Source organism: Ciconia boyciana, chromosome 7 (assembly GCF_034638445.1).
Source record: "Ciconia boyciana chromosome 7, ASM3463844v1, whole genome shotgun sequence".
In the NCBI taxonomy this organism is placed as follows: domain Eukaryota; kingdom Metazoa; phylum Chordata; class Aves; order Ciconiiformes; family Ciconiidae; genus Ciconia; species Ciconia boyciana.
In genome coordinates, this window is record NC_132940.1 from 59,002,428 (window position 1) to 59,023,268 (window position 20,841).

The 20,841-nt window shown below is 44.9% G+C and overlaps 1 protein-coding gene across 2 annotated transcripts in view; it reads right to left on the minus strand.

Annotated features, from left to right (window-relative positions):
* Positions 1–3,814: 3,814 nt before the first annotated feature.
* KCNMB2 (potassium calcium-activated channel subfamily M regulatory beta subunit 2) overlaps positions 3,815–20,841 on the minus strand; it is a 158,650-nt gene continuing 141,623 nt past the window's right edge. For both annotated transcript variants that reach the window (XM_072867638.1, XM_072867639.1), the window contains exons 2-5: positions 20,701–20,811; positions 13,996–14,166; positions 11,274–11,469; positions 3,815–4,821 (exon numbers count right to left, since the gene is read on the minus strand). In XM_072867638.1, the coding sequence (XP_072723739.1) occupies positions 4,537–4,821; positions 11,274–11,469; positions 13,996–14,166; positions 20,701–20,811 (763 nt within the window). In that variant the 3' untranslated portion in view covers positions 3,815–4,536. The remainder of the gene's footprint in view (positions 4,822–11,273; positions 11,470–13,995; positions 14,167–20,700; positions 20,812–20,841) is intronic.

The following is a 20,841-nucleotide window of genomic DNA, read 5'->3' on the forward strand; positions in this document are numbered from 1 at the left end:
TGTTTGGTGAACCAAGCAATTGCCAATAGTTTTGTTTCACGTCAGAGGAACTATTACATTTATTTTTCAACGTTTCCTAATAAAAAACCTACCCCCAATCCTGGATTTTAAAAGGCAACATCAATTCAAACTGAAAAATTAAAATGTCGTTTTCAAAACACTGAAACAAAATAATTGATATTTAACCCTGCTTTTCACTCTTTCCTGCACAACAAAAACAACTTGGCAAAGTTTGTATCCAGTTGTGAGATGTTTGGGTGTGCCACAAACTGCGGGTGGTTTCTTTCTGCAAAATCGAGTGCTGGGAAATGACAAGTGTTCAGTGGAGCAAAAAAGTGAGGTTTTTTTCCAAATCTTTGGTAGATTATGAGCAGTACAGCAGCTAATAGAGAGCTGGTGCTACTGTGCTCAGGCGCTGAGTCTATGAAAAAATTGTATTACTGCAAAGATACTGGTTCAATCCACTTGAATGGCTGCAGCTATTTTAATAAGGGCATGACCATATGAGAAGGGAAATTAGCTGACCAATTCTTAAGGTGCTATTAGCTTGAAATTGCCATTCCCTTTAGAGGTTATACTAGTACAGTTGTATTGCTGTAAGGTCACAGCTTTCATAGTCAAACAAGTGCAGGAATCTGCTTGGACCAGGCTTACACCAGGCAGTTCTTTCTCAGCAGCTTCTTCCATTGAACTCTTCTGTGGATGGTGATGAGGATGCGAAGCTGGCAGCATCCCCAGCCTTATCTTAGGACTTCATTCCATTTTTGTCCCTCAGGTTTGAAATTACTGCATTTGTGTCTTCTCAAGATGTGCAGGCTCTGGTGTTTCCTGAGCCCTCTCTCCTTTCTGTGTTCACCTCAAGCTCACGCTGGAGTTGGGCACACTTGCACCCTGGGTACATTTTGTGAGATAAAGTGATGTCTCAATTAGAAAAGCTAAACCAAAATAAGGTCTCCGTTGGCCTAGCTGGTGACATTTAGTAAGTCTGCTGCAAGGTGGCAAGTTTCAGAGTATTACAGCAGGGATGTTCACGCTTCAGATTTAGCTGTTCCAGAACAGAAATAAGACCTGACATAACCTAATTGAGAAAATAACTATTAAAAGGCCATGTGAATTTGGCACCTGGAATACTTACGCATGCTTTAAATCCCATAAGGGTGCCTCTCATAGGCTCATAATGCCTTTGAATACCGTGCTGCCTTTTTCATATCACACTTTTCCATTCAGGGGTTTTGCAGCACTGGTTGTTCCCTGCTGTCCCACATTCCCAGCTGGGACATCAAGAGGTGAAATGTTTGTGCTGGGAAGAGTCAAGACTGGTGTCAGAAACATGGTGGATTTGCCTGATCACTGATTTTCACTACCATGTATTTCTCATTTATTTGAGCTGCCTACAGGACCATCAGTTCCTTTTGCAGGGGATAAACATGCTATTAAAATGGAAGTAGAGAAAGAAATAGTACAGGCTAATATACCCTCTGAAACACAACCTCTCTTTGGGGCAGCAGGAGTTGTCAAAATCGTGTTTGCAGTGCTTCAGTAGGGGGTTAACTGTGCCAGTGATCAGACGATAATTCCCTTTAAAATTATTGTTTTACCTCACTCCATCCAATTACTCAAGTTGTTTTGCTATCCCACAGATCTCTCTGTTAATGTCAACAAAATGATTATAGACTGCAACAGCGTCAAGATGTTTCACCCACAGGAGTGCTGGTGAAATGTTTATGGCGCAACATGTTGAAAGCAGCATTTGATGTGTAAATGTCAGGAACAACCAGCTTTCCTGTCACCAGAGCCAAAATGCACAAATCCAGGCACCGAAAATGTCACACGCACCACCAAAGAGCTATTTTATTGCAGGCCATGTAAATCTTCATGTAAAAGGCTAACATCAGTGCCAGTAATGGTGTGGAAAAGCCACCACAGCTCCTTGCTAGTGAAGCCGTGCACCATTTCTGATTTGCGAATCGCAGTCGGCAGCATGGTCCTTCCTTTGGCATCGGTGACTGAGCCGATGGCGGGGAGGTGGATGAAGGACATCCATGAGGATGGCAATACCAGCCATGGATCAAACCTCTCTACTTGAAGGGAAAACAACTTTGTTAAAGATGAAGATGCACCCTGGGAGCCACCTGGGCTGTCTAGAAATGGGTCAAGGTGCCTCCTTGGCTGTGTGGCTCTGAGGGCCTCACCTAGACACCTCCATTCTTGGTAAAACCTGCAGAATAAGGTTTTGTAAAATGATGAGCATCTGCAGCCTGGAGCCCCTCGTGTCATGGGAACAGGCAAGGAATCCCCGTGTCCCTGCATGGTGGCACCCACACCTGTGCCGTGATGGGTGGGGTCCCCATCTCTGTCCCCCATCCATGCTGGCACCTGGGGTGAGTCACACTTTCTGCTGGCGGATGGATGGTTGAATAAAGGTTGCCGTTGGTCCACCAAAGACGTTGCGACTCCAGTCCCACTGATGCTGAAGGTGCCCAGATCTGCTGATGATGGTTTCTGTGAATCCCACGGATTGATCAAAACTACGTTTCTGCAAATAAACCTTTATGAATTCCCTGTTGCATCAGCGCTCTTCATTTCTTGGTAATAGAAGCTACAGAGAAAAGTCTGATGAAACAAGCCAGATCTGAAGGCAGAAGATATTGAAATCTGGAAGATTTAATTTAATATTTTTATTACATATTTTTGGAGCCCTGATTATACCCCCACCCTCCAGGAATTTATTTACCTAAGGAAAATTATACTACTGATTACAAGATTGCAGGTTCATTTTCACTGCTGAGAACTCATTTTTTTACAGCTCACGTTACACTTGCATGACTTGTAAAGTTTCGTAACATCTTGAAATTTTTAATGCTACATTGCGGAAAGGTACTTATATATAGATGAACTAGGCAGAATACTTGCTTTGCAGTCTTTTTGAGGGGGAAAAAAGTTAGTTTCTTGGTTTGAATAGGCCTGTAAATGATTTCTTTGAATTATTGGATAGTGAGTTCACAGGGTGCTCACAGGAGCTGCCTTGCATTTGTCCTTCAGGCTGGGTGCAAAGTGAGAAACAGTGAGAGATGTCTTTAAAACATAACATAAGAAGGAATGCTTTCTACAGGGGAATAAAAATAAATCATGCAGAAATCGTGACTATAGTGTGCATGAAATTACGCTGGCAAGATCTCCGTGGTAAATATTTGACAGATAGGACAACATCTTAGTCAGAATCTCAGTTTTTCCAATAAATCATTGCACCTCGGCCTTTCAAATCATAATTCACGTCAGCCAGCACTGCATACTGACTTAAGGTCAGGAGAGATTTCCAGATGTATTATGATGATTATCTAACAATTCGGTTAATAGAGCTGTAGAATTGGATGAGATTTTTGTCAATGCCGATGTCACAGCAACAGGGACCTTTGACCAAAACAACACCATGAATATTGGATAAGATCCTGCAGTGCTGCTCCTCCATGTTATGATATTATCCAAGGATGAAGGTTATAAATACATGAGTTATACTGTTCACTTTCCAGTTATTAAAAACAAAGAAAAAACCCCCCGTAATCAAGTTCCAATACACAACTAGATACAATATAGCTTTTTCTTTATATATATATCTGTATATATATCAAGTAAAAAAATCTAAAATAGTTGGAAGTAAAAAATGAAAAAATAGCTGATTGTGTTATTTTTTTCTTTACAGTGATATGGTAGCAAATACAAGACAAATGAGTAATAAACCTTTATATAAGGTGTTCTGGTCCCATCTCCATCAATAGGGCTCAGACTAGAATAGAAAATGGAACAAGGTGATTTTTGTTTTTTGGCTACAGCTTCTGCAAGTGACAAAGATGATGTTGATAAGACAGAACGAAATTATAGCACTAAATAAAATAAAACTCCAAAGGGTTTTCCAAAAGACCTTAAACACCATAGGGTAAAATTTACTTCTGAACTGGGGGAGCAAACACAAAGCATCACCAAGTCCTACTTAGGCTGAAAATACTGTATGCTTATCCTGGCCTCAAAATACATCCCTTTTGTGCCATCTTATCATAAAAATCCCTATTGATGCTTTTTTTTTTTTTTCCTCCTGCAGCCAATAATAAAAAAAGCAAAGCCACAAATCCATCCAATGGACTGAGCCAGATGTGAGACCTCAGTGATGTGCAAGTGGTTGGCTGCCCTTTGTCCAGTGGTGAATTTCCCCCAGAATCCTTTACATGGAAAATGTTAATTGACTAAGCTTGGCAAATGGTCACACTGAGCCCTATTTTGGCTGTAGAAAAGAAAGAAGTACTATTCTCAGCATAAAACAAGATCATATAGACGGTCAACACAAACCAGTATTTTTTTCAGTTGTCTGCATAATAATAACATCATGTTTGCATATAGAACAGCTTTTGCATTATTGCTCTACTTATAAGAATATAGTAAGGAACTTACAACAGACTTGCACATTACAAACTTAAGGTTCTTTGGTGAAGAATGAGAAAACAGTATTTTCGCTGTAATTAAATCTCAGAGAAGTTTTCATTTTTATCTGTTGATCCTTTGGATTCTCTCACAGAGGAGGGAAAGGTATTGAGTCAGCTTTACCATCGCGACGATGGCGACCCCGCCGATCATCATGCAGGTGGGCCAGAAGAGGGAGTGGAACAGCACGTTGGAGCTGTACAGTTTGGTTAATATCACGTTCTTCTGAACGCCTTCGGGGTCGTAGAAGCAGGGGAAGTGTTGGTACTTTCTGAAGTTTTCCATCACGACATTCACCAGCGACATGGATTCCTCATAATTCTTGCCGCACTTGGGTATGTATGAACACTGGGCAGAAATCAAGAGGGAGACAAATGCATCTCCAAACCAGACATAATGTCTGTTTTCAGGTGGCAAGCAGGAAAATCTCAAGACGATTATTATTTCATAATAAGAGTGGAATACTATTAAGCTAATAATAAATTTATCACAGACAAAACTCAATATTTTGCACATCTACGGAATTTCCCATTGGAGAACCTCCAAGTGCTGTACAAACATTAATGCTTTAATCTGCACAGCGGCCTCGTGAGATAGGTGAATATATTATTATTGCTAATTTACACATGCAAAAATGGAACTGATGAAGTACCTCTTCATCTTAAGTGGCATGCATATGCTCGCAGTTAGATGGGTAATTGACTCTCTGTAAATACAAATCTGGTAGTTCAGATCTCACTTGGATCAGATCAAAGTGTTCATAGTGGGCACAGGAGTTCACTCACAGAGGAGAAGGCTGATGAAAGACCTTTATACAAATTTTCCCATGGGGGTAATGCCTTGATTAGGGACAAATAGGTAGTCTAGGAGAAAATACAGGTTTCCTACTGACAGCCCAGAAGACTTTCATTCAACCTCTAGCTGAAGATCAGCCTGCTTACTTAGACTTGTTTTTGCTACTGACCCCAGTGTAAGTCCAACAATTCCTTCTCTCTGAAGATGCTGCTTGAATTTCAGTCTCAGTCACAAAAAAAAAAGAAGATCTGGGGATGGCTCTATCTAACACAGTTTCAACCTAGCATTCCCAAAGAATCCTAAAAACAAGTTAATTAAAAAACTAGCTTATGGAGTCCATGCATTGAAGATATTCCATAGGACATGTCGGATGGTGGCCCTGGGCTGTGCTGACCATTCCCTGCAAAGAGCTAGTGTGGGCTGGTGAGGTGGAGCGCAGACACACAAAGATTGAGGCCACATCTGGATTTTGACCTAGAGCAGAAACACCTGAATTTGCTGTTGCTATTGCAGGTCTGGAAGAGGGTCGATGGGAGCAGCCCAGGGCCCCTCACTCCCTCCTCTCTTCTAGACACTTACACCCCTCCACGCCTGAAGGTTTTCTACACCTGCACGGGATTTTGATTAAATTCCCTACCTAGGCAAGTACTGCTTCAGGACAGGGGGAAATCTGCTGCTTAACTTCTTGTTGAACGTGCATGGGAAGACCTAGCAGGTCATTGTTCCCTGGCAGTTAGGGGGTGATTTTGGGTCCCTGCCATGCTCCCTGCCTGAGCTGCTGAACCTGCTTGTCCTGGGTGAGCACCTAAAGTAGTTCCAGATAATTTAATGAGAGAAAGCGAGTTTTGCAAAGGAAAAAAGATGTTTTGATTAAAATAATGTGACCCATGGCTTTTGATTATTATTGTTTTAATGCATGTACTCTATAAATGTCCCTCAGTTCTTTTTCATGACTATGCTGTGACTTTTTGTAACGTACTGCGACAAATCTCTAGTCCTAATAATGATCAAAGGATTAACCTCATAACAGGATTTCATTGATTCATTGGCAAGTTTATTAGCACAGAATATGATTTGAAGCGTGGCAGAAAGATTGCCTGGTGTTAGCAGACTGGAGCATTAAGGGTAGAGCATGGCAGCACTGCCATTATGAATATTTCATAGAGCTGTAGGAATTAGAGATGGAAAATATCAGTGCAGTAATATCTCATCCATCTTCCTGCCAGTGCAGGTCTGCTCCCTCCAGGATATTCTCTTGCTCTCTGCCCAGCTTTGTCTTAAATTTCCAAAGCCACAAGCCCTCTTCCAGTGCCTATGACTCTTTAATAGATCATAATATAATAAGTAGGGGAAATTTCTCAATGAAGCATACCTCATTTTCTTTTCCTAAATTCTGTGCTATCACTGTCGTAACAGCAGTATTTCCAGCCCAGATTGTGTTTGTTTGTTTGGTTGGTTGGTTGATTTTTTTGCGAGTTTGGTGCTACACATTTTTGTTTCTTGAAGTCCCAGCTGTTACTGTCCTGAGAGAGGAGATTAAATGAAGGCTTGGCCACTCTTGCCAAAGTCCAGCCCTCCCCCCTTGACAGAAAACAGCAGGCACATAAAAGCCCAAATGATGACAGATTCCTAGACTCAAAGTCTGTGGAAATGTCCCAAGAGTGCAGCGGGGGGAGGTCTGACTTCCTGCAAGTCCGAGTATTTTCCAAGCATTTTCAAAGGAACCCTGATGCTGAAGCAGAACTTGAGGTGTTGCCTCCTACACCTGCCGGCACAGAGCCACCAGCTGCATCGGGCTGGTTGGGCTGCCCATGACATGAGGGTCTGGGAGAGTGAAGCTGTGAAATGCAGTTGTGCAAGGGAGGTTGATCTACTTTGCCTCTCAGGCAGGCTTCTTGTGCTGAAACCATCTCTCTCCAGGCTATGGTCTCCCATGCACTCTCCAAGACATGGGTGCCCTTTACTCCATATGCTATCTGCCTCGTCCCAGTTCTCCTAAGCTCCTGGAGGCATCTTGGCCTCAGCTTTGAGGAGCTCCTCAGTGCAAGAAATCGCTGTGTGCATTAAGTTGTGGTTGTGGAGTGCTCCTGGCCTCCTTCCACTCCTTGGCTTCCCCAGTGAGATCCCAGGGAAAGCACAGGACTAGCTCTGCCATGCTGCATAGTCATTGGCAAGCAAGTAGGTAGACATGGATAATGGGATGTTTTGGGTGTTTTCTTTGGTTTGATCTTCATTTAGTTTTCTCCAGTGCCTGGCAGAGAATTTTATATCCACAATTGTTATGCTGTACCTGTGAATGTAGGCTACTAAATCTATGCTGTCCTATTACACTTCTGCATTGTCAAACACTTGGAAATCTGAAAATCTGAGAGTAAACAATGCCTGGGTCTCTACCTCAAGTGAGGATTCTGTGACACAATGTGAGAAAAGTGGTTCTTGTGTTACTTGCAGTCTGATCACAAGACGGACATACTAAACAGTTACAGACGGAACTTGTTATTACATTTCCAGCTCAGCTTTTCTAATTTAAAGGACTGGATAGGTAGTCCGTATGAACCACCTCTGGACACGTCCAGTCCAATGCCCTGCTCAGTGCAGAGTTGCTCAGCGACTTGTCCAGTCAAGTTATGAATATCTCCAAGGATGGAGATCACACAACACCTCTGGGAAAGCTGGGGGCAGTTTCATGTCAGACGACGAAGTTACACCAACTGCCAGGGAGGCCCCCAGTTCAGGCTGGGCAGTCAAATACATGGTTCTCGTTGTGAGTCTGTGGTTGGGGTGTACGTCCCTGTCACGCTGAGCTTGGAAGCTGGGACTGGAAACTTTGATAAGATGTGCTGTGGCAGTCTTTGTCAGAAAGTGGTCAGGAAGTCACTTTACACCTCTTCGGGAAAGTGCAACAGGTTTGCACTGAGGGCTGAAGGAGGAGCTTTGTGTCTGTGTTGGCCTGATATTGATTCCTGCAGGCTGAATTCTTCAGCCCCAGCCCAGAAATGGGTCTGTTGGGAGCCGCAGCTGAACATCGCTGCTCCCCCCACACCAGGCAAACTCCTCCCTGGGTTATAAATACCTGAACCTTCAGCGGGAAACTGTGAGGTCCCCTATCATTTCTTAGTCTCAGGCAGTTATAGCTGGCATAACGGTGATTCTGGTGATTAAAGCCTGCTTGTTATCTCGCTTATGGAGCACAGGTATAAATCAGCAGTAGCTCGGATGACACAAAAAGAATCAAAATTATATAGTATGAGATAGAAATGGGGCCTCTAGAACTGCTTTAACTACTGCAGCCCTTCCTCAGGGTGACAGCCTGGCTCCATGGTCCGGGCATGAGGAGACACAGGCCATTTTACCTCTCCCAGAGGCTGTTACAGCCTCTGACAGCTGAGAAAGGAAAGTGTAGCTGTGAAAGCATTTAAGCCACTATGGTTGTAGCATTGACAAGGGGCTGGGCTTGTCTTAAAGGCTAGAGACAAAGTATGCACAGTGAGAGCAATGAAAAACCATGAAAAACCTTGTGTGCTTTCCTGGGAAAGACTGGAGCAGCTCGACTGGTGTCCATTTACTTTACACTGATTCCCACTGGAGACTGGCAGCAGCACGCTGTAGATCTCAATATAAATTGCACCTACTCCTAATCGCACCTTGTGGGACAACAGCTACCTTAGACAGCAAGTCTCCTAGATTAATCATTATTTAAAATCAAAGTGCATTTTGCTCCATCCGTGCTAGATGGCAGGGAGAGGAGAGAGACGGGCTCCAGATGCTGCTCTGCGTGCACGGCGGTGCTTAGAGAGGCAGAGAAGTTGGCGGGGGGATGCTGACCTTTTGAAGGTCACTGGTGTTGACCTTGGAGGGTAAGCACCATGCTCTGCAACGTCCCCAGTAATGTCAGGGCTCAGTGAGCCAGGGATGGCTTTTTTTTTTGTTTATTTGGCAAGAAGAAAGATAGGAAACGCAGACCTGAGTAGGTGGATGGAGAGAGACAGCTAGCACCCAGCTGGAGCATCACAAAACCAGCCATGCTCAGGGCTGCTCGTCCTGCTGCATGGGGCTGCTCTCCGGCCGGGGGAGAGGGAACACCCGTCCAGGGAGCTGAGATGGGTTGTGCTGATCTGAGCTTGGAGTCTGCTAATCCCAGCCAGGCACAAGAAGCCAGGTATTTTATGGACATTGCAAACTTCCATTCAACACTGCGTTTGGATTCAGGTCACATAGCCAGCAGCATGTCAGGAAAACCTAGGAATCCTCCCGAGAGCAGAGCTTAACCTGTAAAACAACCTTGGGCAAGAGAAGTATTAACTGTGCCTACATGAAATTAAGAGGAGGCGGCACCTGGGAGAATTTCAAAGTCCATTTCAGCAAGCAAAAATCATCAATAACAGAATGTGGAGATTTATGATGAATCTCTTGATTTATTTGAATCCAGTGGAGCACAGAGACTGATCTGATCTGTTTTAATCAAATTGCAGCATGAGCGTCACTGGATTTTGCTTCTGCCCCAGCAGAAAGCGGGGTCTGTGCTGCTGCAGGCTTCACGAACGGCGAGTGCCTCCTTTCTGCACTGACGCCGAACCGGAGGGGAAGATGGGAGCACTCTTCTCCATTTCACACTTCGTATCCAGAGGACTTTGTCTCTCAGCCACAGGAGCTAATTATCCAGCAGAATAACCGGCCCGGTGCAACCACGCCGTGCTTTGACTAATTTTAATATCGCTTCATCTTAATATGCAGAAGTAATTTCATCTACTGAACTGCTGCCATAAATAGAAACACAATAGGTTATGTTGTCAGCAGCCTGAACTGGGGCTCTGCTGTTACGGGCTGCGCTTTGCCAAGCGCCCATAGTTTGGGGTTCAGTGACCTTGGATAACTAAGTAGTTAATGCAAATCTGGCACTTGTAAGTCTAATGACTTAGCTGCGTCCTGGCTCACTGCAGCTTGCAGTCTTAGGTACCCAGGCGCTGTAGATACGAAGAAAGGAAGGTGGGGAGAGGCAAATTTCTTAGTCCGATCCTGCCTTGCTACGCAGAGGCAGCAAACAGCCACCTGCGAAGAGGCGGTCGCTCGCCTGGGTGTGATGCACAGCACTGCGTCAGCCGCACAGCTGCGGCTGCGGGCCAGTGGGGAGATGCCTTCTGTGCATCCGCTGTGTTCATTATAGCCTCCAGACAGGAGCTGTCTCCGTCCCACCTGGATGGAGTTATGCTGGATTTTGTACTTGCTGAAGCGGAGAGAGGAATTCTTCTGCAGATTTGTTAAAAATCTTTTTTTTTGTTCAATGTCTGCAATCAGGGAATTTGTGTAAGAAAGATGGGCTGACTCCTTAGCTTATACATGCCCAAAAGCCAGACCTTTTATTTTTATGCTGCTGCTTTTATCTTGACAGTCCCTGCTCAGCAAACTTTCAGTATCTTTGCACCATCCACAGGGGTAAGCGCTGTGCCTTGACCCCAGCGGCACAGCTGACCTCAGCGGAGATGCTCAGGGCGCAGAGTTTGTCACCACAGATCGACATGTCTGCTGTTAGACACGGGACCCTCGCCTCTCCCCGTCACCTTGCCTGGCCCCGCAGTAATAAGGCCATTTCTATTCTCACCGCCGCGGATACCCCGTGCACATCGCTAGAGGTGTTTGCTATCATGCAGAGCCATACCCGGGTGGGAAGTGATTTGTCCACAGCTCCACAAGAATATCAATGTGACAAGTGCTCAGTGCTAGCCTGCACCTGTGAAGCACTGGCAAAGGATGAAGGAGGCTCCAGCCTCCGGGGCGACCATCCCATGTGTGATGGGCTGCACTCCCTGCATGGGGTGGAGGTGGAAAACTGCCCCCTCCAGAGATATGAGCTCAGTTTGTGCACTGATTTCTGCTTTCTCTGCTCCGTATTTAACAGGGAAGCAGGAGCTGGAAGGCTTATATTGTTTTAAAGTGAGGAATGCCTATAACAGGTGAGCAGCCCTCCAGAAACCCATTTAGGAAGAAATTTTATTCTGTGCTCCTACCTCAGAATTAATTTTCATTGTTTCCTCGGTGTGGTAGAGCAGAAGCTTCTGGCCAGAAGAGGTGAGATTAACGTACACCTGGAGGCAGGGGTACTGGGAGATTTTCCAGCAGTCTGGACCGCAGCTAAACGAGCAGTTGAAGCTTTCTGTGATGGATGCATTGAGAAGTGAGCACTGAGCCTCTTCTGTCCAGACACTAAGTAGGAAAAAAAGAGACGTTAGAGCATGGCGAGAATGGGCAATAAGCACTAAACACAGCTCAGGCTTTCCATCAGGGATATACTAGGGGGCTTCTTGTAGGAGATGGTACATGTTGCAGAGCTTTGAGCAAAGGATGGACTTTCTCACATCACACATCGCAGACAGAGTGTATTATTCTGTAGTACCTAAAGTTTGTGCTTTGGGCACAAAAATACCTGATTCACTTATGTCTATGTATAAATGAAAAGAGAACTGGAACTTCTAGTCTGGAGAAGGTATATTTGAAACCAAAGGGAACCAGCAGAGATATCAGAGAAGAAAACTGAGCAGCCTGCGCCGGGAAGAGCACAGCACACGCAGTGCTGCATGGTGGGACACCCTGGACCAAGACTTGACGGTTAACCACCAAGTTCAGTTCAATTTAAAGTGAAGGCTGGGAGGAGAAGTTTGAATTGCCAGGGTGCGTACATTCATATGCATGAAGACACAGTAACACACAAGTGGTAGCGCATGCAGCTCCACCTGTGGAAAGGCTTTTTCTAGTGGCAGCTTGCTCGGTTTTCTGTAAGTTAAGAGGGCTGATGTAATCATTCTGGAGGATTTCAGCTTATCTCCAGTTCACCAGGGGCTAAAACTGGAACGATGGAGCCTGGATGTGCACTGGCAATGTTCACTGGGGTTTCTTGCATGTATTTAAAAATCTACGGCTGTATTTTCCTTAGGGACGAGAGCAGTGGGAAGGGCACACTGGGGGCTCTGTGCGAGGCCCTTCGCAGGCTCGGGGAAAGGTTTCAGCCCAGGGCTCCCCTTTGGCAGCGCTCAGCCCCTCAGCTCACACCCAGCGCCGCTGTCCTGCCCCTCACCATGAAGGGGCTGAGGGTCTGCCAGCCCCTTGCCAAACCTACAAAAGGCTTTATATGGTAAGTGGTATCAAAGATTTCTGACTAATTCTCTTGGTATTTTACTTTGGCAGTAACTCTGCTTGTATATTCCATTTTACATTTGTATTAAATTATGCTATGATTTCTAGGGGGAAATCAAGTGAAAGGAATTTTTTTTTCCCCTCCCAGGCAGTATTTTGTTGGAGGGGTATTGCTGTCTGTAAAGGAGAATAACCCCTAAGGAGGTCTGGCTGTGCGAAGAGAAGTGACAGCAAAGACTCCTGGGTTGTCGTCTTCTCACTTTCACCTCTCTGACTGCTGTTTTATTCATGCATGGGGGTAATAAAGCAACACCTACCTACAGCAGACTTGTGAAGATGGAATATTTGATACCTCGTAGGTGTTTTGATATCTTCTGGCAATTTTTCACGTAGTTTGTAATATAAATCATCTCTTTCCACATGAGCAATTTTGACCTTAGCAGCCTCTGCAACTGACCCTGATATTGCTGAAAGGTCTGGGAGAGCAATTGGAAAAGCAAATGCTCTTGGATCCTTAACAAGTCTTGATCTCTGTTTTCAAAATCTAAACTTTGCCTGGATTTAAAAAGGGACAAATACCTTTATCACACAAGTAAGATGCTGCAAATCAGTACAGTTCATCCTCAGGCATTGCTATTTTTTCCTTATTGTTGCAGGGTCAAGAAGGAGTATTTTCCTGCAGGTATGCCAATATAATTGAGGCTGTTCATACCAGTTAACTGTGGGCACTTATTGTACATGCCTGAAGAAGCAGCCTGTGGTGGATAAGCCAAAACGTCCCAGGTATTGGCCACTGCCTCAGGGTGGTTTCGGGCATGACAGACTAATGTTTTGATCCCCAATTACACATTTTTCATTCTCCTAACTCCACTGATCAGGGCAGAAAAAACATTGTTGACAGTCTTATTACAGTCTGGGCTGGATTTTAAATAGGGCTGGGGCTTGAAAACTGATTTCAAATGCTGCTAATGAATCACAGGCCAAACTTTCTGCTCTGTGGCAGAGAAGGAAGCCAGAGAAGGCCTCAGAAAAATTAAGTGCAGTGCAGTAATGATGAAAGATGATCTTTCACTTTCAACAAATTACTGTATTTCAGGAGGATTTCACTTGTTAAAATGAAAGTAATAACCTACATGGAAAACTACATGCTACAAAGCAGCTTGATTTCTTTCCCAAACTAATTCTCCATTCTTCATTTGCAAGTGTGTTGTTTCTCGAGGCTGCTAAATATTTTTGCTGTTTTCTCCCGAGTTTGACTGGGCTTTGCAGCAACAGCCCCTGAGAGGCTTACAGGGTTCAGCAGACTGCCGACCAGCTGATATGGATATTATACTGGTGTTAAACTGTGGCGAGTCTAAAGCCTATGGATTAAGAGTTCGTCAAACAGGGATCTAACTCTTCCCTCGCTTATGCCAGTATTACTCAACTCGCTTTCACTGTAGTTATGCCTAATTTGTATTGGGGTAAGGAAGTGGAGAATCTGGCTTATGTTGACCAAAGCAAAATCATAAAACTTTAATAAAAAGAGTAAAAAGAAAAAGCCACAAGAAGTCAGCTGGAGCAGAGAGTGTGAGATCAGGGTAACCGTCACGAAATTACCTTTGCATGTAAGACTGCAGCAGGGTGATTCCCAGGAGAAAGTACATCATGATAGAGCACACCATCATGGCCAGCCCGAGGAGTATGGCCCGGTCTTCTCCAGCTTTTAGGGCTGTGACTGTTTTCCTTTTGTCCAGTAGATCGTGATCCCTGATTTTTTGGTAAATATTTCTGAGGTTGAAAACAATACATTCTTATGTGAAGTTCATATTTAATCAATGAACCCTCTACAGGGTGGGTAGTTCCACCTCCATACCCATCTCGTGAAAGAGAAAGGCTTAAGGGTCCTCAGGTGTCCTTTTTCATCAGATTCACTCTGACCTGGTGGAAACTTATTCATCTCCAAAATAAATTAGAGCGATTTCTGAAAAGGTAAAAACCTCTTATAGCAAATGTAAAGATTAGACACTTGTGCCAGCTCAGTAAATCCTTCTTTGGTACAGCATCATTGGCTCAGTTGAATTATACCATAGGTGAATTTGACCTGTCAATGCCAACTTAGGCCACTAGAAGATGTTTAGGTGTATGAGGTGTCTTTTCTTCAGTCAAATATGGTAACAGGTCTTATGACACCATATGTAGAAAATAGCCTGAAGAAAGTCGTCACTAAAATTATCTGAAAGGACCACATTCTTTTTTGATTCCCTACAGGCTAGTGGTTTGGGTAATTTTCCACCCTGAGTGTGACTCAAAGCTCATGAAACACTATGGGGATTTTGCAATTGATTTCTGTGGGTTTTTTGATTGGGAGCTTATTTACTTTATTTATAAAATAGCTTTCTAAAAGCCCAGTTACTCATTACAGTGAAAACCCTCGCAGAAAATTATCCACCAAAGCTATTTGTTCTGGGATTAAAAAAAAGAAGATACAACAAACCATTCCCGCTTCAGCAGAGAGACCTTTGCATTTTCTAACCATAAGTCCTTCTTTCATCTCGAGCCTTTGATGATTCAATGGGTCATGAGGACACAATGGTGAAGAAGGAAATATTTGAGTACATTTCAAACACACTCAAACTTTGTGGGTTTAAAATGTACTTACAGACCTGAGGCTGGTCAAAATCTCCTGTGTTTTCTGTTACGGTTCTTTTGAATCATCCAGGCAGCACCCGAAGCATGTGAACCGCACACCTCTGAGCCCTGGCACCACCATAACATGGACATAGTAGTACACGTGGAAGAAGTTCCTCTTCTACTGTCTGCAAAATGGCAGGTGAGCAACATCAACATCACTTTGGGCTCTAGCAAACCCACCACTCATTTAAGCTGAAACCACCAAGTTTCACTCAACCTTGGAAAAAAGCACTGTGTGTCAGACCAACCATATAACTTACATTCACCAACAGGGACAAAGAAATAGAGTTAAGACAGACGTAAAATCATACATAAACACAGTAGAAACAAGAAAATAGGTTTAATCATAAACTCCCTGAAACTGGAATTGAATTTGTGTTTAGATGATGAGTCATAGCCAGGAAAAGCACATAAAGTGTGGGGTTTTATAGCAAAAATTTTGCTTAGATGGTACTGCAGTCAATAGTCTCCCATACCTAAGACCCCTTGAGGTTTCTTCATCCAACGGTAATTTACATCTTTAGATGTCCATGGTTTCTCTTCAAAACCATCCTTTAAAGCTTGTCAATGTTTTCCTAGTTGGAAATGAAATGGTAATTCAGCCTGTCAAATTTTTCTCTGGTGTTGGGGAGAAAAAATATATTGTGAACTGGCAGATGTAATTGCCTTCAAAGAAGTAATGTAGAGTAATAATCTAATATTACTTTTCTATTATTATTTATCAAACTGTATTTAACTCTGAGAGCTGCTATTAGGATTTGCATTGCTCCCAAATGGAAGCAGGCAGGAAGGCAGAGATTGCCATGCAGTTCCAGCACATTAACCAATCACACAGCATAACTTATGTCAACGCATAGACATAAAACAGAGACAGTGCAATCGCTCACTAATGTCACCAGAGCAGTTAGGACATAAAAGGGATACAAATGGACAATTTAAAAACAAATAGCTAATTGAGAATGGTTACAAATACTTCCCATGTGGCCTTGAGCCAAGAAACATACAATGAGAGGTAAAAAAGGATGGACCGAAGGGTACGTTGTAGAAATGATCTATCTGGCAGGTGACTGGCAAGGGGGACGGTGTGCGGTGACCGCCTGCCAGGCGGATCTCACACTCGCCTGCCATGGTAAATAAAGCTAAACAAAGCTCTGCCTCAGGGGTCACGCGGAGCAGTCCTTCGGCTGTTCTTTTGCAAATATTTGTTATTCAAAGCCCCGAACAACAGAAAAGTGGTAGCCTGGTGCACCTTCCTGAGGGCTTTTTTCTCCTGAATCCCTGCCAGGAGTCAGTCTGGTGACACACGCCAAGGCGTGCGGTGGTGTGGCACGTGCCAGCGCATGATGCACCAGTCCTGACGCAGCCCAGGAGACGCGCTGAGTAACCGTTCCTCCTCCTCCTCCCCGCTTGTGCCTGCGCCGGGGAGCTGCCAATTTGCTCTGTATGATACTGGGAACATCTGCTATTACCAGACTTCACATTTTTGCCCCTGAGAGCCCTGGTTTTGGGGGACATGATACGTTGTGCAGAATATTTTGCCACTAACAGAGCAGCCTTGGCATCTCCGTAGCTGGAGCGGCAGCAGTGGCCTGCACACGTGTGTGTGCTGCTCCGTGGGGGGGGACTTTGTGTACGTGTGAACTTTTGGCACAGCCCAGGGACCTCTTTCTGCTCGGTGAGCTGGAAGAGCACCGTGCTTAGCCAGCTGATTTTGGATCCCAGGGCTGCACAGCCACAATTAGCTGACTGCTGCGGTGTGTTTAAATACAGATCACTGCATCCCAGACACTACTCATCTAGGTGACTCCATCTAATACTTATGATTACCTGTGATAACTCCCCAAATATGACACCGAGTGGGGCTGTTTGTTTTTAAAGAAGTCCCAGCTGTCAGAACATGGGGTCTCTCTGCCCTGCACAAAGACATTTGATAGAAAGCAAGCTTCCAAGGACAAAAGGCCTTTGCTCTGCTGATCATTTCCAAACTGAAGTTCTCCCCTGCTAAATCTCCACGTTCCTTTTGCCAAATTGCTCAGAGGATACGGGTTGGCTGCTCTACCCGGGCTCAGCTGCCAGAGAGGAAATCTCAGCCATGACCATGCCTGCTGGGGACAGAGCAGAGATTTCCCTCTCCATATCTCTGCACAGCAGCAGTGCGGGGATGCCTCTGCAATGTGGTCAGCAGCTCCTTACGTGATCTCCAGAGGAAGGCTTAGGGAGGACCTGTGTGATGAAATTAGGCAGCCCAGGTTCTGTTAGTCAGCCTGAACACGAGACAGTCAAGGAGAATTACAATGCCAGTTTAAGCCCACTGGCCTTAATAAGAAATTCTGTGTCTTCTGTAGTTACTCATATTTGCTGCAGCCAGGACCTTTCTTTGCCATCATGAGGGACATGGCCTTTTAGCACTCGGTTATGTGAAGGACGAGGCATGCCACATGCATGCTATGTGCTCTGTGCTCTGCTGGTACAGGACTGCTCCGCAGCTCCGGGAATATGACAAACTTATTGGCCAATATGCCAAGGGCTTGCAACTGGGCACTGCCACGTAGAGCAGAATAGGCTAAAGTAATGCTTCTTCTGGCCCAGTACAACAGTTCTTGTTTTGCTCCAAAATGGGTAGATCTAAGAGCACTGCAAAGGGGGTCTAGTTTCCTCCCTGGAAATCTAGAATAACCAGACACCTTCAATTACTTTATTATTTTTTAAACATACACAAAGTACCTACCCTCAAATTCCTTCCCTTGTGAATGGACCATGGTGTAGCACTGAGCGAGATGCTGCCTTCTCCAGGACTGCGCGGTCATGGGGCTTGTCAGATGGGGATACCTGCCTGCCTGAATTATTCGGAGTGACTTTGAATTCTCATTCAATTCTCTGATATCACAGTTATTATGCAGATGTCACTCAGATTACCTCCCGTTGAAGTGTTTACTGATATTATAAATCCTTGAATGCAAAGGTCAAAAAACCTCCTGTATCTTACCTGCAGAATTCCCAATGCTCAGGGACTTTTCTGCTCAGAAGCCAATTTCTTTACCTTTTTCTTTACAGGTTATATTTAGCTGCATCAATTTTTGTTATTAGAGCTACGGCAACAGGAAATCTCTCTGGAGCTCTCACAAAAGTCTCAGTGATGGTTGTAGAAGGATTCCTATCGATACGAACAGATTTTGTTCATTCAATTCCTTCCCTCTTCCCCACCAAAGTGGACTGAACTGAACCAAACCAAACCAAATCAAACCAAACCAAACCAAACCAAACTAAACCAAACCAAACCAGTGCTTTGGTTTTCCAAGCTTACAATGGTGTGGAAAACATAATTGACAGCTGAGAAAGAATGAGGGCTTGACTAGGTTTCTGAAGCCTAAAAAGTGGCAGCTGGGGAACAGCAGATGTCTAGAACAGCAATGAAACGCATACATTTTGGGCTCAATCCTGCAAAAGCAGATGCCTGAGAGACACCTTCCACCCAGGAGGAGGTGATCCATCCACAGCAAGTGACCCATTGCTGCACAGGGTATTATTATGGTAAGACCCCTCAAAAGCTAGCAGTCGTGGCATGTGTTAGGTGAAAAGTTTGCTGCCCCAGCTGACAATCTTCCTGTCTGAAGTTTAAAGAACAAAAATTCGTAGGAAAGGGTCATTTAGGGGAAGTCATTCCTCTAAAATGCACTGCTTGTTTGACATAGTGACACTGCTGGTGACCTTACACGTGTTAAAATCACTGCCAGATGCTGGCGGATGAGTTTCTCCCACCAGCAACACTTGCTCTGCGTTCGCACGTCTCTTCTGCAGTCCTGAGGCTGCGGTCAGCACTCTCCTATTTCCATTTTCTCTTCCTCCCTTTCCCTCTTGCATTTTATTAATCGCTCAGAGGGTATGAACAATATGGCTCTACAGGACCACCTGGGAAATAAACCCACCCAAAGGTTTGAAATTACCGCTGCTGGTGTGTAAGTACAGAGATACTGCTCCCTACCTCCCTATTTCTGCAAGCAGACAGGGCTGAGCTCTGCCCAGGGTTTAAGCTGATGAGACGCTGGTGAGCCCTGTTTAGCACAGTGCTCAGCCCCAAGTTAATAAGTCCCACTGAAAGGCATGGTGTGAGCTGAAGGCCATGATAATTGGGAGCACATGGCTTCCAGCCAGTCCAACGTGTGGGCAGATATCATCTCCTACAAGTTAACCTTGGACCATCCTGTCCATGACAGTGTTTTAACGCAGAAGAACATTAGCCTGGGGAAAATTCAGTTAAAGAGGAGACTTGCAGAAGTACATGAGGCAGTTGGTTAGATAACCAGCTCCAATGGAAAGTCCATGGAAACCTGGTGCCAAGCTGGTCTTTGTGGCTTCAAAATATCTGCTTGGGATCGGATTATCAAAAGAGCTGAACACCTATGCAGCCTTTGCAGGAAAGTTCAGCAAATGGACCAATTCTCCAAAGAGACTCGGTGTCCTGAGGGCAGCTCCGCTGCCGGAACTCATGAGCACATTTTCCCAAGCAGATGCCGGCAGTAATGTCTCGTTAGAATACCTGAAGAGTGTGTTTTGCTAATTGGCACTGTAGATACATGCACCTCTGTTTTTGTTTCACTGGAGCCTGATTTTTTGTGATTACATTTAATAGTGACTGCAAGGGGAACTGAAGGAGAGGAAGCAAGGGAGGGAAGGGGGAAAGAAAATAAAAGAAAAGAAAGGCAAATGTGTCTGGTTGTGACAAGACAAGCTGTCTGGCAAATCTCGCTACAAAGGAGAGAGGTTTTGGAAGGATGAGTCTGAGCATTACTGACAATTGTTCTTTCATCAGTGATATTTAACTTCTTTCATTCCCAACTGAGTGCTGCCTTTGTCTGTGGACTTAAAATCTCTCCTTCCCTTTCCTTCTCTTCTGTGTAATTCCCTGCTCCCCCGGGAGATCCAGTAACTCATTTATTCCTCTGTCTCCTTCAGCCTATTCCCTCCAGCAACCCCACTAAAGTGGGCTGGTGGGCTACCAGTAATCAGCTCACTTTCAAGCTGCTTGTCATCCCCCAGCCACTGTGCAATGTATTGCGCACACGCTCATCCTCACACACACACGCATACAAACAGAAAACATCTCTGACGGCTGGATGCACCATCCAGACGTGTAAAAATTATATAGGGCAATGATTTGGCTGGGGGAGAGGAGGCACTGTGTGTGTGTGTGTCGTCTGGAGGGGGGTGCAGGAGTGGTGGGGGCTGATGGCTGGAGGCAGGACACTTGCAAAAGGCATAAAGGCTTCACAGGGGTTGGAGCTGGGGCTGCAAACCTGTGGCTGGGGGTTACTGTGCTTTTGGATGTGTGATGTCTGTGTCCTGACCTCAGAGATAGTCACGGTGTGCTGCTGATGTCCTGGGGACAAGGAGGACTTTGGCCATGGCTCTGGCATTGTCCTCCACTGTGTTTTGGCTTGGCACGTTAACCCTGGCGCCCATCGGCTGGTCCTGTTGTTGGTGGAGCAGTAGCCGGGGCGGGGGTGAGAGGCAGGTGGGGGACACCCTTTGCATCCCTCCTACTTCTCCAGTGCCACCACTGAAGAGAAGCTACAGGCCACACTCCTAAAGATTCAAAACCCGTAAGAGACAATCTGCATAGATGCTGTTTACCTTTTCTCATCATGTCTGTAAGATGTAGAGCTCCGGCCACTGGTCCAAATAAACATTTTAGAGGGTTGCCCAGTGTTGGTTTTGCTCACTGCAGTGGGACGATGGAAGGACCTGGGGGAAGAGGGACAATTTTTGTCACTG